The sequence below is a fragment of the Hyaena hyaena genome, unplaced genomic scaffold, assembly GCF_003009895.1.
Source record: "Hyaena hyaena isolate Hyena2069 unplaced genomic scaffold, ASM300989v1 scaffold_682, whole genome shotgun sequence".
In the NCBI taxonomy this organism is placed as follows: domain Eukaryota; kingdom Metazoa; phylum Chordata; class Mammalia; order Carnivora; family Hyaenidae; genus Hyaena; species Hyaena hyaena.
The window spans coordinates 998,902-1,016,127 of record NW_024081315.1 but is presented as its reverse complement, the minus strand read 5'-3'; the positions used below and the strand labels follow the sequence as shown (position 1 = coordinate 1,016,127).

The 17,226-nt window shown below is 46.9% G+C and overlaps 1 protein-coding gene across 3 annotated transcripts in view; it reads right to left on the bottom strand.

The window, feature by feature from the left end:
- Positions 1 to 17,226, bottom strand: part of TRIM35 (tripartite motif containing 35) — a 28,525-nt gene that overhangs the window by 1,417 nt on the left and 9,882 nt on the right. Inside the window, exons 2-6 of one of the 3 annotated variants that reach the window (XM_039217366.1) lie at positions 13,283 to 13,378; positions 8,119 to 8,349; positions 4,770 to 4,792; positions 3,828 to 3,946; positions 2,113 to 2,517 (exon numbers count right to left, since the gene is read on the bottom strand). In XM_039217366.1, coding sequence (XP_039073297.1) covers positions 2,113 to 2,517; positions 3,828 to 3,946; positions 4,770 to 4,792; positions 8,119 to 8,349; positions 13,283 to 13,378 — 874 coding nt within the window. Of the gene's footprint in view, positions 1 to 1,594; positions 2,518 to 3,827; positions 3,947 to 4,769; positions 4,793 to 8,118; positions 8,350 to 13,282; positions 13,379 to 17,226 lie in introns of those variants that run through there. The other 2 variants (XM_039217365.1, XM_039217367.1) reach the window with 2 other exon arrangements.

Here is a 17,226-nt window from a genome sequence, read left to right as displayed (position 1 = left end):
GCCTTCCCACCTGCGCACACCAGTCAGCCAACATTCCCCTTTACCCAGTGGCATTTCCTACTGCGTCCCGCCCCATGTACCAATTGTACATATCATGTTAACAACACTTCATAGTTTTGAGTCATCATTTCTGTTTTAAAAGCCCATTTCTGGAACTGGGGGCACAGGCAGGAGAAAGAATCTAAGTCCTCAGTAGGGACCATGCTCCCGATTAGAACACCACCCCCATGGAACAATATTTCCTTTTACCATGCTGTTTCCCAGACAGGACAAGGTGACAATTAACAATTATCTACAGGCATAAGCGAGGAAGAAGAGGTGGAGGTGCAAGCCTGTAGGCTCAACAGAAACAGAAAGGGGGCAGAAGAGATGGGATGACAACACAAAAGGCAACAGGGTGAGAATGAGCAGCTGCAGCCAGGGCGGGGCAGCAAAGGTCAAGCAAGGTCATCTGTTTTTCTCACCCCAGACCTTTCCTATCTCCTGACTGAAAAGGGCCCCTCATTACTTTATGAGGACGAATCAGAGCTATCTCTTCTACAGCAATCACAGGGCATAATTTCCTAGTCCTCCAATCTTACTTACAGATGAGGAAACTGAGGCCCAGAGAAGGAAAGGGTCTAAACTGTGCTTTTTAAAATTGTGTTTTTTTCCTCACTTGCATTATATAAGTCACTTTTTAAGGCTAAATTTTAAAAAATGTGTTTTTTAAGTGAAATAGTCCAACAAGTGCAAATAGATAAATCAGAGCTGATTTGAGGGGTGGACTTGCCCATTCCCAGGGGACCCCAGAGGATTCTAGGGAGCAGTTTTAAGACACTGGTATAAAGTGATAGACAAGTTGAGCCTAGATCCTGCCCCAAAGCCACAACAGCAGTCTTGCACAAACTGTATTTTCCTATTTTCTGTATTCTTGATGCTCTGGTATCTAGGGCCTCACTGGCCTGGGGAAACTGTTCCTCCCAGGAGAAAGCAATCAACTTCCCTGTAGCATGCCTTTCATGTGCAAACCATCGACCCAACCAGAGCTATTCTCCCAACCACTTCCTATACCACGTTCTCACAGGGCTCTCCCACTTGGGGGCCAAGGTTCCCCTCCTGGGCATCCCTGACAACTAGGGGCAACCCCTATGCCCCAGAGCCTGCCAAAATTATCCAAACTGGCATATTTCAAACCTGTCTACCCAGAGCCCTGCCTCGACCATTCCTACCACTGAAACCACAATAAAGTCTCCAACCAGTGCTTCCTCAACTCCCTCTGCCTCCTAATGGATTCTGATGCTTCCCCTGATGGTTCCTTGTGTGGCTACTCCCAAAAGTGTGGTGGGACCCCCCTCTTGTGGACTGTAAATAATAAATTCTTTTTAATTGTGGCCCTCTCCAGGTCTGTGGGCCTCACCATACCAGGGTAATAAAACCTACATTTTAAAACAGGCCCATTCTAGGGGCGCCTGGGTGGCTCAGTCCGTTAAGCGCCAGACTTCAGCTGAGGTCATGATCTCAGAGCTGGTGGGCTCAAAGTCCGCATGGAGCCTGCTTTGGATTCTGTGTCTCCCTCTCTCTCTCTGACCCCCCCTCCCCCGTCACTCTCTGTCTCAAAAATAAACATAAAAAAAATTTTTTTTTTTTTTTTTTTTTAAACAAGCCCATTTTAGAAGCAACTGTCATCCCCAGAAATCCTGGCATTAGGATTTAGGACATTCACATCCTGAAGGTGCTCTGGGTCTGGGGAGTAAGGGGTCTCCTGGACACTTTCAACTGTGGGTGGGGAAGGGACCAGAAATGAAGGAGGAGGCCTGACAGGTCGGTAGGAAGATCCTGGCACAGAGGCAGCCAGTTCAGAGGTTCTGAGGTGAGCACGGCCTGAGGAAGGACAGAAAGAAAGCAGGAAGGACCATGGAACGAGTCCCAGACAGATCCGGCCGGCTCCGGGCCAGCCTCAGCCATCCAGCTCCTCCTTGACAGTGATGCGCAGGGGGCAGATGCGCAGAGGCTCAGGGGCCCCATCCCCCCGCGTGCCCCCCAGGTAGAAGTATGGCCGCACCTCCCCGAAGCGGGCGTGGAAGGTATAAAGGTGGCAGTGGCTCTCTGCGTCATAGAAGGACAGCTCACCTTCCTCACACTCCAGCTCTACGCGCAGTCGGCGAGGGATGGCTGGGGCCAGGGGAGATGTGGCCGGGTCCGAGGTCACACAGTGGTCCCCCTCCACGCCCTGAGTGCGGCACACATACCAGAAGCCCGAGCGGGTGTCGTGGTAGCAGCTGTGGGAGTGGCCTTCGGCACCAGAGTCCTGGCGCAGCCGCACCACGCCCACCCGCCAGCTTGGCAGGCCCCCCAGGTCCACCTCCCAGGTGTGGGAGCCCTGCGAGAAGACACGGGAGCCCAGCAGGCAGGGCGCCGACGAAAAGCGCTCCGGGTTCTCCACCTGCACTCGGTAGCCGTGGTTGGTGACGCTGGTGAGATCATCGGACACAGAGAGCCAGCCGGCCGCAGTATTGGGATCGAAGCTGAAAGGCACTGAGGAGCAGAGGGGGAAAGCGGCAGTGAATCAGCAAGCCTTCCATGCTGCCCCCCTGCCATGCCAGCTCATGCCTGCAACCCCAAAGTGACCTGCTGTGTCCCTACTGGCCCCAGGGCATGGAGGAGCTGTCCAGGGCTGAACTGTGCCCCACCAAAAAAGATGGTCATGTCCTAACTGCCAGTACTTCAGAAGGCGTCCTTATTTGGGAATGGGGTCATGGCAGATGTGACTAAGATGACATCAGACAGGAGCTGAGCAGGACCCTATTCCAATATGACTGTTGTTCTTACAAAAAAAAAGGAGAACAGACAGACACACACAGTGGCGAGAAGTCTAGGTGATGACAAGGGCTGGGATCCAAGGACTACCTACAGCTGCCGGCTAAGGGCTGCTGGCCAACCCTGGAAGCCAGCAAGGGGCACAGAAGGCCTTCCCTACAGGGCTCAGAAGGAGCGCAGCCCTGCTGACACCTGCACTCTGGACTTCCAGCCCCTGGAACCATGAGAGTAAGTTAATCTGGCCTTTTACAGCATCTGGTTTGCAGTCCTTTGTCACAGCAGCCACAGGAAACCAAGAGGTGCAGGGGCCCCGGATGCTAACAAAACTCCATGACAATTTGGAGAAGCACATAACATCCCTCTGGGTCACTGACCTTTCTCCCTATAAAACTGTGTCTTCGCTTGGGCTGCTGCACAAAAATACCCCAGGCTGAGTGGCTTCAACAACAGAAATGTCTCTCTCATGGCTCTGGAGACTGAAGTCTGAGACTGGGCTGTAGGGTGGTTTGGTCTGGATGACAGGAGCGGCTCTCTGGTGCCTCTCCTTATAAGGGCACTAAGCCCATCCTGGGGCTCCATGCTCATGACCTCATGTAACCCAAATCACCTCCCAAAGGCTGCACCTCAAATGCCATCACATTGGAGGTTGGGGCTTCAACATACAAATGTAAGGGGACACAAACACTCAGTCCATAGCGTCCAACACAGTGACTCGGGTGGGCTGGAGTCATCGTAGAAAGGCGATCCTGAAAGGAGGAGACCTTTTATCACCTATACAGTACAGTTCTGAACAGAGAGGGCAGTCGACTCCTCTTTCTGCAGAGGTGGCTGACTGTTAGGACTCAAAGAGGCCGGAGTTCTGCCAGATGGTTTTGAGGGGTGGGGCAGGGGGCGGAGAGGGCACCGGGCTGAAAGAGGCTAGAGAAGGCCCGACAGGGTGAGAAGCTGAAAGAGAGGAGCTCAGTTGGCTCTCTGCCTCGCGTGACATTATCTCCCCTGCCTGTAGCCCTGCCTGCGCCCCCACTCACCAGATTCAACAGACGTGACCATCTTCCTCCAGACGCGGTACTGTAGGGAGTCAAGGTACTTGCAGACGTCGATAAGCATGCCAGACTGGACAGGCTCTGGCTCCATGGTGCAGAAGAGGCTGGGAAGGGAGAAAAGGCCTGGTGGGCAGGGCTGGGGCTGTGCATCCTGGGCCTAGCTGGGTCAGCTGGACACGGGCAACAGGACTCATTTGTTCCCTGGCCATCTTACCCATGACAAACCTGGGCTGGGCTCTGATGGGGGATGAGCCAGTAGCCAACGAGGCTGCCCACAGCTCTGCAGGATTTGGCATTTGGGCCCAACCTGCCCCAGCTGGGATAACTATGAATAGGAGATTCTCAGACACAGTTCCCATTCTTGTGGGCACAAAGCATTCTTACATATCTGCTCATGGGATGTCTAAGTCAGAAGGGACCTTAAGAGTCATCTAGTCCCAATGTCTGAACGTATCATTGGCCTTTGCTTGAACACCTTCAGTGCCAGGGAACTCACTACTCTCCAAAGCATTCTCTTTCATCTTTGTACAGCTCTGACTGGGATAGATAGTTCACTGCTGGGAACCCAACAGACATCAACGCAAACCAGTGTGTCCCCGAGGCTTTCAGAGGGAGGGACTAGCCAAGAAAGAAGCTTAAATGTTGGGATAACCCACCAAGAAATACAAGCCATGTGTAGGATGACACATTCTCTCCCCACAAAGTGGATGATGATTTTCCAAGCTCAGGAAAACAACACTTCTCCAGCACAAATTGGAAGTGGCATGGTTTAAAGGAGGGCTCTCTGCACCTGACCAGTCCCCACCACTCCCTCTGGGTCATACCCAGCTGGCTTCATTACCTGCCTGGCCCTGGAGACACTGGCGCTGGCACCCCTGGTATTTCTGCCTGCTCTTCCCCTCCCCTCCATCAGCTTTGGCAACTTACCGGCGTTTTCGGCTTTTGTGTTTCTGAAAGAGAGGAAAAAACAAAAAGACAGAGCAATAAACACAGGGGAAAAGAAAAGTAAGTATCTGATCTCAAAAGTAGCCCTCATCCCATATTCATGGATAGGAAGACTTAATATTGTTAAGACGGCTATACTCCCCAGACTGATTTACAAATTCAATACAATTCCGGGCGCCTGGGTGGCTCAGTCAGTTGTGCATCTGACTTCGGCTCAGGTTATGATCTCACAGCTTGTGAGTTCTACCCCAGTTTTGGGCCCTATGCTGACAGCTCAGAGCCTGGAGCATGCTTCGGATTCTGTGTCTCCCTCTGTCTCTGCCCCTCCCTCATTCACGCTCTGTGTCTGTCTCAAAAATGAACATTACAAAAAAAATTTAAAAAAATAAAAACAATTCCTATCAAAATCCTAGCTCCTAGCTAGCTTCTTTACAGACACTGACAAGCTGATCCTAAAATTCATGTGGAAATTCAAGGGACTCAGAAGAGCCAAAACAATCTTGGGCAAAAACAAAGTTGGTGGCTCACACTTCCCGACTCCAAAACTTAACTAAAAGAAACAGTAGTGAAGATAATGTGGTACTGACATAAGAACAGACATACAGATCAATGGACACTGAAAACCCAGGAATACATCCTCATATTTACTGTCAATTGGCTTCCTACAAGGGTGCTAAGGCCATTCATTGGAGAAAGAATGGTCTTCAGTAAATGGTCTTCAGTGGGACAACTGGATATCTACACGCAGCAGAATGAAGATGGATTCCCACCTTGCACCATATACAAAATATTTTTAAATTAATTCAAACACTTAAATGTGGAGCTAAGCCTATAAAATTCATGACCTTGGATTAGATTATACTTTCTCAGATATGACACCAAAAGGACAAACAGCAAAGAAAACACAGATCAACTGGACTTCATCAAAAGGAAAAGCTTCTGTACTTCAAAGGAAATTACCAAAGAAGAACAAATGACCCACAAAATGGAAGAAAATATTTATAAATCACATACCCACCAAAGGTCTAGTATGCATAATACATAAAAACTGTTACAGTTCAACAACAAAAAGACAAGCAACCCAAGTTAAAAAATGGACAAAGGATTTGAAAGTATGGTTCCCCAAAGATATACAAATGACGAACAAGTACATGAAAAGATGTTCAACATAATTAGCCACTAAAGAAATGCAAATTAAAACCACAATGAGATACCATTTTGCACCCAGTGCAATGGCTATTTAAAAAAAAAAGTCAGGAGGCACCTAGTGGTTGAGTGTCCAACTCTTGATTTTGGATCATGATCCCAGGGTCATGGGATTGAGCCCACGTCGGGTTCCACACTTGGCATGGAGCCTGCTTAAGATTCTTTTACTCTCTCTCCCTCTGCCCCTCTTCCCTCCTCACACTTTCTCTCTAAAATGAAATTTTAAAAATAATTAAATATTTAAAAAGAAAGTCTGCGGTAGTAAGCATGTGGGGAAATACACCGTCATACATTGCTAATGGGAATATAAAATCAGTGCAGTTGCTTGGAAAGCAGCCTGGCAGGTCCTCAAACGGTTAAACTTACAAGTTACCTGTGATTAAGTAAATCTATTCCTAGGCACATACCTAAGAGAAATAAAAACATATGTCTACACAAAAACTTGCACATGAATGATTCATAATAGCTAAAAAGTGGAAGCAACCCAAATGTCTACCAATTGATGAATAAATAAAATGCAGCATATCTGTAACGGAATATTATTCAGCCCTGTATTGACACGTGCTGCAAATGGTGTAGTTTCAAACCGTGCAGAGTGAAAGAAGTCAGTCACAAAAGGCTACATATTATATGATTCCATTTACAGAAATCATTTGTGAAAATGTCCAGACTAGGCAAATCCTTAGAGACAGAAAGTAGATAGATTTGTTGCTGAGGGCTGATGGTGGGTGGTCGGGGGAGCACAGGAGGGTGACAGCTAAAGGGTATGGGGTTTCTGTTGGGGAAGGGAAACATTCATTCTACCACTGATTATAGTGACGGCTGCACAACCCTGTGAATACAGTAAAAACCAATGAACTGTACATTTTAAATAAGTGATTTATACAGTATGCAAATTTTATCTCAATAAAAACTGTTACATTAAAAAAAATCAGGGCACTTGGGTGGTTCAATCAGTCAGATGTCTGACTCTTGATTTCGGCTCAGGTCATGATCTCACAGTTTCGTGGGCTCAAACTCACCAACCGTGAGATCGTGATCTGAGCTAAAGTCTGACAGCCACCCAGGTGCCCCCCAAAGTCACCCTTTTCTTAAGGAAGCAATAGAGGATACCAAAACATCACATTTATATTAAAAATTAAAATAATTGTATAGCTTTAGAATATTCCATTTTGTCTTCTTTGTAAAATCCTATAACCCATCGAATCATGAGAAAAACATCTGACAAACTCTGGTGGATTTGTACAGGCCCTCTGGCCAGAACTCCTCGGGACTGCCAAGGTCATGACAAACAGAGAATAAGAAGCTGTCACAAACCAGTGGAGGCTGGGAAGTGGGACAACTAAATGCATGGTGGGCCCCTGGATGGGACTCTGGAGCAGAAAGAGGATATTAATGCAAAAAGTGGTGACTCCAATAAGTCTGGTCTTTAGTTAATTACAACCCACCCAGGTCAGTTTCCCGTGGACAAATGTGCCACATGGTGACGTAAGGTGTTAACAACGGGAGAGACTAGAAGGAAGGGTGCACCAGGGCACTCGGTACTATCTCTGCAGCTTTTCCATAAGTCTAAAGTAAACCCAAAATAAAAAGCTTATTTAAAAAGTACTCCATTTGTGGGGCGCCTGGATGGCTCAGTTGGTTAAGTGTCCAACTTCAGCTCAGGTCACGATCTCACAGTTTGTGAGTTTGAGCCCTGCATCGGACCCTGTGCTAACAGTTGAGAGCCTGGAGCCTGCTTCGGATTCTGTGTCCTCCCCTTCTCTCTCTGCCCCTCTCCCACTCGAATTCTGTCTCTCTCGCTCTCAAAAATAAACATTAAAAAAATTAAAACAAAAAAGTACTCCGTTTGCATTAAGGAGCAGAGAGAGAAGAAATGAAGAGAGAGAGAGCAAGAGAGTACTAGAGAAGGGGGAGGGAGGAGGAAAGGAGACAAAGGCAGAGAGAAGTGAAGAGGCCCTCTTGAACTCTGCTCTGATGAAAAGCATCCTGGCCTCCAGACAAACAGAGAGCTTCCTCTGAGCACCCCGACACTATGGGGAGACAGGCTGGGGCGGGCCGGGCCACCGGCCTCAGGCTCCCTACTGGCTCTGGAACACCTGATGCCAGACAGCAAGCCCCTCACCATGAGAAAGGAAACATCATCCTCCTTCATCTCCACCTGCAGCCGCTCAATCTCATGGGCCAGAGCCTCTGTGTCTTCCGCCAGCCGCTTCATCTTCTCTTCGGCCAGCCGCTGCTTCTGCCTCGCCTCCTCTGCCACGGCATCCAGGATGGCTTGCTCCTCTACTCTCAGGAACTCACGGAGCTTGCCAAACTCCTGCCGGACTCGCCCTTCCAGCCAGGTGGCCTCCACCTATGGCAGAGAGTGGGATGGAGCCACAGAGGGTCAACCACGGGTGGGAAACCAGTGCCTGGCCCTGTGACGCTCAGGCTTCTAGCAAAGGAGCTCTGCTGTCAAAGGAAACCACGGGCAGACCCCCAACAGGTAAAGTACAGATGCAGTGTTATTAGCACAAATTTGTAAGTTTTAAGTCACACGGCATAATGAGACTGTCTTGATAAATTAAAAACTCAAATCAAATCCCTGCTTCTGGATGGCACAGTCTGTATCCTCCTCAACACACACTGATCTGTATCTTGGTTAGGTACTCAATAGCAAGGGAAATCCTGAATCACAGAAATTGAACTGTTGCTGGAACAACGGTTTTTATTTTTTTAATGTATTTAAAAATTTTTTTGGATGTTTATTTTTGAGAGAGGGAGAGCATGCACAGCGAGGGAGAGGCAGAGAGAAAGGGAGACACAGATCTGAAGCAGGCTCCAGGCTCCAAGCTGTCAGCACAGAGCCCGAAGCGAAGCTCAAATCCACAAATGCTGAGCTCATGACATAAGACTCTCAAATAACGAGTTTTAAAACTTATTTGCCTTCCAATCTTTTTAAAATTTTTTTTTATTTTTGAGAGAGAGACAGCATGAGCAGGGGAGGATCAGAGAGAGAGGGACACACAGAATCTGAAACAGGCTCCAGGCTCTGAGCTAGCTGTCAGCATAGAGCCTGACACAGGGCTCGAACCCACGAACTGTGAGATCATAATCTGAGCCGATATCGGCCACTTAACTGACTGAGCCACCCAGGCGCCCCTGCCTTCCAACCTTAAAACTTCAAATCTGTCTGATGCAGAGCCTTCTCAAAAGAGTAGGAAGTATGTATTTTATTTTTTAATTTTTTAAATAATTTATTGTCAAGTTGGTTCCCATATAACACCCAGTGCTCATCCCCACAAGTGCCCTCTTCCATGCCCATCACCCCCCTTCCTCTACCCACCCCCCAGGAAGTATGTATTTTAAAACTGAATCATTAACGATATGCATACCCCTATCATAACTACACAAAACTTTTAAAAGTTAAAAGAAAACCATTAATGCACTCAAAGAAAAAGGAGAGAAATATTTCTCACCTTGGAATGAAAAAGACCTTTTGTACAGTAATAAAACACTGAGAAACCTCAAAGGAGATCACTGAATAGATATAAAAATAAGTTTAAAACATCTTTTTAATGTTTATTTTTGAGACAGGGTGGGAGCAGGGGAGGGTCAGAGAGAGGGGGAGACACAGAATCTGAAACAGGCTCCAGGCTTTGAGCTAGCTGTCAGCACAGAGCCCGATGCGGGGCTTGATCCCACAGACCGCAAGATCATGACTTGAGCTGAAGTCGGACACTTAACCGACTGAGCCACCCAGGGGCCCCGACAAATTTTTTTTTTTTTTTTTAAGTAGGCTTCACACTCAGCACAGAACCCAACATGGGGCCTGAACTCATGACCCTGACATCAAGACCTGAGCTAAGATCACGAGTCAGATGCTTAACCAACCAACTGAGCCACCCAGGAGCCCCTAAAAATGAGAAGGTTTGAATGGCAAGAGACTACTAATAAAGTTAAGTACAAAAATATAATTCCAAGAGGACCATAGGAAAAACAACTCAAAATGTGTGTAGTAGTCACTAATGTTATCTTCGATTCAAAGTTCAATATATGTTCAATAATATGTTTGTAGCTCTGACAATATGTGACAAAATATTCACCCAAAAAGTGAAAATGACCTCCCCAAAAAAGTAAAACTGATTCACTGAAAAAGAAATGACAATGGGGCACCTGGGTGGCTCAGTTGGTTAAGCCTCCGACTCCGGCTCAGGTCATGATCTCGCGATTTGTGAGTTCGAGCCCTGTGTCAGGCTCTGTGCTGACAGCTCAGAGCCTGGAGCCTGTTTCAGATTCTGTGTCTCCCTCTCTCTCTCTGCCCCTCCATTGCTCATGCTCTGTCTCTGTCTCAAAAATAAACAAACATTAAAAAAAATTTTTTTTAAAAGAAAAAGAAATGACAAGGAGAAATATTTGCAACATATAACCAACTGTTATTCTTAATATACAGAGCACTCTTAGGAATCCACTAGAGGGAAGGGCAAATATTCCAAGGAAAAAAGCGTGTGAATTGGCATTTACAGAAGAAACACAAATGGCTTTCTACTTGTGAATCAGTGTACAAACTGACTGTCAAAGACATGCAAATGAGAGGGTACCGCTGAAATATCTGGCCAGAAAAATGGGGCGTGCCTGGTGGAAGAGACTGTGGAATGCAGGAGGATTTCTGTCCCACAGAAAAATAAAAAGGCAGGCAAGAAAACCCCACCAGTGCAGTTAGGTCTAGCTACCCTTCTGGCTGGCAATCCGGAGCCTTCAACGGGTACACATCAAAGACTTCGCCGCCCTCATCAGCCTGCACAGATTGGATTTAGGGGGAAAGCAAGAATCACATAGGAATCCTGGACTCTCACACCTGGCCAGGTGTGAGAGCTCCACAGTGCCTGGGACGGGCAGACAGGTGCCAGCACCTGGACATATGGATGTGCCCCGGGCACCCCCACTGCAACCCAGCACGTGGCTAGCCAAGTGAATGGTATATGTGCTGCCGAAGCGAGCACACTAGCCAAGTGAATGGGGCTGGCCACAAAGGAGCTCAAGTGGCAGAGGTAGAGCTCTAAGATTCCACGGTGACCGCAGAGAAAGCAACTCACTATGAGTGTTCTAGCCACCGGGCGGGGTGAAGCGCAGTCACTTCCTGTCTGGACCAGAAGCTCAACATGTGGTCTGGCTCCGACGGTAAGACAAAATGATTCATCCAACAGTGAAAACCACCTCTCCAATCCAGCCGGATGGCGTAGAAGACGTGAGAGTCGAAGGACTTTTCTCTGTTGGGCACTTCACATGCACCCTCTCAAGTGAACGTTTAAAAACATCCTAGTAAAGGGGCGCCTGGGTGGCTTAGTCGGTTAAGCGTCCGACTTTCGCTTAGGTCATGATCTCGCGGTTCGTGGGTTCGAGCCCCGCGTCGGGCTCTGTGCTGACTGCCAGCTCAGAGCCTGGAGCCTGTTTCGGATTCTGTGACTCCCTCTCTCTATGACCCTCCCCTGCTCACGCTGTCTCTCTCCCTCTCCTAGAAATAAATAAAACATTAAAAATTAAAAAAAAAAAAATCCTAGTAAGACAAAGCTGTTCTCTTTCTGCCGCTCTTCCGCAGATGAGGGGATTAGCATGGAGTGGGGTAAGGGATGTGCCTGGAGGACAAGCTTGGGTTTGGGGAGTAGGTCAGCTTTGCGGTTAGTGCCCCGGCCACCAACCTTTCATAATCCTCTCTTGTGCTCTGTTCCCCTAGCTCTGCGGCTAGGGGAAGCTCCTTGGCCAGAGGTTAAGGAGGCTCTTTCCCAAGCCTAGTCCCCTCCGGTGGGCGCAAGGGCCTGGGAGGGGAGTGCCAGGCAGCCCGAGTCCGGGGGGTCTTAGATGAGCCATGCTTGGTAGAAGCACACACTCGGGTTGTGACGGAGCAAAGCCAGGACAACCTGTCAGAAACTCAGCTGCCAATCCACACAGGACTCAGGGGAAGAGAGGGTGCCAGGGCATAAACAATGACAGTGGGGAAAGAGGGCAGACCATTCATTCATTCAACTGACAACCACTTACTGATCACCTATTGAGTGCCAAGGATCCTCTCAGATACTAGTATGCCTGCTTTCATTATATTCTAATACGAGTAAATAAAAAAATAAATAATAGAAAGTTAATCGCAGGTCTCTCTCTGTCTCAAAAATAAGGAACATACTGTTCCGAAGAACACAAAACGTGGAGGTATAAGAGCAACTAAAGGGAGGGTTGCTTGGTTAGGCTGATCAGGGAACGACTCTCCGAAGGTACGTGTGAGCTGAGATACTAATGACAAGCCAACCCTTATGGGAGATCCAGGGAGGCGACAGCTCATTTGAGGGACAGGGGGAAGGCCAATGTGGCTGGAGCCAAGCATGGGAGGAGATGAAGCTCAGGAGCAGGGCAAAGGTTGGATGAGGGCTGTGGAGGCCATCCATGGTGAGGAGTCTGTACTGTGTTATCTCAACAGTTTTAAGAAGAGGAGTGACACAATCAATGTATTTTTCTTTTTTTTTTTTATAATTTTTATTTATTTCTAGGAGAGAGAGAGAGACAGCGTGAGTAGGGGAGGGTCAGAGAGAGAGGGAGTGACAGACTCTGAAACAGGCTCCAGGCTCTGAGCTGGCAGTCAGCACAGAGCCCGACACGGGGCTCGAACCCACGAACTACGAGATCATGACCTAAGCAAAAGTCGGATGCTTAACCGACTAAGCCACCCAGGTGCCCCAATCAATGTATTTTTCTAAAAGATCAGCCCACTCCATGGAGAAGGATTGCAGAATAAGAGCGGAAGGCTGGGGCCCTGGTGTGTGGCCAGATGAGAAACATTGGAGACATGGCAAGGATGGTGGCTGTGGAAACAGAATGGCAGGTGGACATGATGTATTTTGTAGTTAGAGACAGGACTGCTATGGAGTGGCCCCGGGGAGGAAGAGGGTAAGAGGAATAACTAGAGAGCCCTAGGTCATTGTTGGCTTGAGCAGCTGGGTTGGATGGTCAAGTGCAGCATGTGTTGAAGTTAGACTGAAACCACAGTGCAACTGGCACAGGTAGTTTTTCAAGCCACTCCCATGGCTGCTGGCGTGGCCTGTGCCTAGCTATTTAGAGAGGCCAAGGCAGTGCAGCCACAATCAACAACCTAGGACATGACCGTGCTAGACCCTCAGGGTTAGGGAAGGTTGATTCTGTGTCAACATCCACAGCCAGGGTGGGCCCACCCTCGCCTCTCCCCTTCCCCAATCTCCCCCCCCCCACTGCCCCCACTGTTCCAGGTGTCCCTAATCTCCCCACCCAGCCGGTGCACTCACCTGATTATGCTTGGCAATGGCCTCATAGGAGCGCCGCATGACCCAGAAGGCCTTAGCTTTCTCCCGCAGTGCATGCTCCATGTTCCTGCACTTGGCCTGTGTGAGCAACAAGGAGGAGGCACATTAGGGCTGAAGGCCAGGCAAGGGGAAGACACTCCCCATTTACAACCGGAGTCCCACCTGAGTGTGGGCACAACTCAACCATTGACTCAACCCAGTCTGTCCATATGCTGCAGGGCACAGCAGAAAGTCCTATGGCCCCGACCTTGCATCTGATGCTTTTAGCATAAAGCACTCTTAGATACCTTCTAATCAGCCCCTTCGTTTTATACCTGGTACACACGAAGAGACAGGGCTGTGGAGGTAAATGACCTGTTCCCTCTCAAGTTGACCACAGTACGGCATAGAAGGGCATCCGCTCAGGCCTAAAGCTGGTCCAGGCAGGCCAAGAACCTCCGAGATGTGTGCCAGCTCTGTAGACAATGTGCTCACAGGCTCCCTTCCTGACTTTCTACATGGGACTGGCCTGCAGTTAGTAATGAACAGGTCTGATCACAGGTTGATCCAGTTATTCGTACAGGGCCTGATCTAAAATACGGATCTCCCCACATCCCTACCTGGTTGCAATATTCTAGCAGTGCATGAGCCACATGAAATATTTTCATCACTGCTTTCATCACATACTTATGGTTTAGTAGTTTTTTTTGTTTTTGTTTTTTTAAACTTAACCATTCTTGGTCTGCTCTCCTTGGACTCCACTACAAGTTTTAGGCTGGATTCTTACCTTGTTGAATTCCAGGCCTATCCTTTTCTTTCCATCTTTAGCCTTTTCACTTGTCATTCTGAATAAGCTTACCAAGGTTTCTCTTTGGAACAATAGTTAAGAATTCTAATGAGATTAATTATAAATGGACAGCATTTGCTATTTGCCAGGGAATGTGCTAATTACTTTACAAATTATGTCACTTAACCATAACATTGTCCCTATTAGGGGAGTAATATTATTAGCCTCATTTTAGAAATTAAACAAAAAAAAATAAAGACACCAAAAGCAGATAAAAGGGAAGTGACTAGCCCAAAAGCACACAGCTAGTATATGGCAGAATAAGGATGCAAATCCAGACAGTGTGGTAGCAGCCTCTGAGAGGGCCCAGATGATCCCCTCCTCCTGTGAGATAGGGCAATTTGCTGCTTTAAGCTTCCAATTTTGGGGGTGGTTTGCTATGCAGCAATAGAGAATACAGATTTATCCTCAAAACCCTCATCCCCACCTGGACCTGATTCAGATAATGAGATTCAGAAGCTGATGCCATAATAAGATGTTTGGGGATCTTGGGAGTGGGTGAGTATATTCTGTATGTAGCAGGGGTTGGGGGACATGAATTATTGGGGTCAGAGGGCAGATAGAAGGAGGTAGCCTCTAAAATGGTCCCAGTAATCCCCATTTCTGGTATTCACGCCACGGTGGAATCTCCTCCCTACAGGCTGGACCTAGCAACTTGCTTCTAATCGGCAGAATGTTGCAAAAGCAAAGGGAGATCACTTCTGAGATAAGGGGACCAAAAGCCTGGGCACACCCTTTCTCACCCTCCACTGCTTGCTCACTTGGATGGAAGCCAGCTGCCATGTTGTGATCTAGCCTGTGGGGTGGCCTGCAGTTCTAGGAACTGAGGATGGCCTCCACCCAACAGCCTGAGAGGACTGGAATCCTGCCAGCAACCACACGAGTGAGCAAGCTTGAATGGTGATCTTGGCCTACTTGAGCCTTCAGATGGACCACAGCATCATGAGACTCTGAGGCAGACACCCCCAGCTAAGTTTTGCCCAGATTACTGACCCAAAGAAACCATGAGATAATTTTTTGCTTTAAACTACTATTTTTGAAGGTAATTTGTTTAGCAGCAGTAACTGGGTGGTCTCTTACTCCATAGCCCATTCTTTTAACTGCTGTAATCCAGAAAATGATGCATTTCATTTTCTGTAGATTTTGTTTTCATTTCTACTCATCTGGGTCATTTTTATGGTCTTCTTGAGAATATATAACAGGTTTTTAAAAATTGTTTTCTGTAGTATTACATCTCTAAGGTGAACCTCCCCAATAGCAAAATAAAATCAGTATGAACATTCCACAAGACCAGTGAAATATCCTAATGTTTTATTTTGTGGGACAAGAGGTCTTGTCTCAAAGTCATGTAAATAAGCCCAAAACAGTTCTGTGATTTGCCGAATAAGCATGGATGATAGGAGTGAAGGAACTACCCACACATGTTACCCAGGGGTGTGCTGGCCCCAAAACAATGCAGCCTAGCCCTCTGCCTTCGAGTTATGAATTACGGGCTGAAAAAGATGGCGGGGGGGGGGCAAGGAAGGGAGGTGGGCACAAGAGTCCCTTGTCCTTTCCCAAACTCTTCAATCACCATGAGTATTCTGGTGTAATTCAGCAAAGACCAATCCCAAAAGGACCCTTCTCTGAGGTGTGAGTTGATGAGATCCACCAATGACTCTATTAGTAGCAAGAGTTACTACTGACATGTACTGTCAATCATGCATTAAGTTAAGCACTTTATAAATATCAAACTACTTAATTCTTACATTCCTGTGAGGCAGGCACTACACTCCACTTATACAGAGGAGAAGTAAGGCCCAGAGGAGTTGAGTCAGTTGTCAAAATTACACAGTAGGGCATTATTTAGTAGAGCCAGGATTTGTATTCAGAACTGCCCAACGATAAAGGCCATGTTCTTGGCCACACTACACACCCTAGTTGATGAAGAGAGCCATTACTATGTTTGCCTCTCTGCCGTTTTTGTTTTTGAAAGTGTTACTCTATTCCCAAGTTTGTTGTCAGTTTTCTTTAGTCCTAGAGAATAAAAGTTTTAATTCTGTCAATACTTCGCCCAATTCCTTCAATAACCTAACATGCTAATGAATTTTTCCTCCCATAAATGTCAAACTAAACAACACATTTTAAAAACTAATGGATATCCCCACACTGGGAACAAACCAAATGTCCATCCAACAAGAGATGGATAAGTTATGGGATCTTCATATAATGGAAAAATACTTAGCAATAAAAAAGGAACAAAGTTTTGACACATGTAATACAGGTAAGTTAACACATACATGTGTATATATACACATATTTATACACACACACATACACACACATATATAAGTATCGAAAGACACAGAAGCATATATATACGGTATCATTCCACTTATGTGAAGCTCAAGAACGGGCACCACTAATAATAAGGTGACAGAAATCAGAAGATGGTTGCCTCTGATTGGGAAGAAGAAAGCTCTCCAGGGTGATGGAAATGTTCTAGTTTGTTCAGGGTGGCAAGTCAGAACTCCTAAGATTCAACATTCAAGATCTATGCATCTTATTGTATATAAATTCTACCTCAAAAATTTAAAAATCTCTAAAAAGAAAACACTGAAACTATTAGCTTTTTCTTGTCACCTACCAAGAGCTTTCCTTCCACAATGAAAGGAAATCCTTGCAATTTCTCCCAGGTTTAGGAGTGGTTTTTTACCTTTCAATTTCTCTCAGGTTTAGAAGTGGTTTTTTACCTTTCAATCTCTGTTGTTGACAATTCATTTGCTTTGGCATGAAACATAAATGTGCCTTAAATACACATACATGTGGTTAAGGACAGACCGAAGGTTATAAAGTGAACACCTCTGTAACCACGCCCAGGATGTGTCCCTTCTCAATTGTATCCCCTTCTTGCAATCAGAGGAAGCAAGGGTCCTTATTTGCATGTATTCCCTGCTTCTCTTCATAGTTCTATCACCCACGTATGAATTCCTAATCTAAACAATATACTTTAGTTTTCCCAGTTTTGACTTTATATTAATGGAACCATTCTCTGTGCATTCTTGTGTGTGTTGTTTCCTTAACCTTAATGGAAGGTTTACAAGATCCAAATCCGTTATCG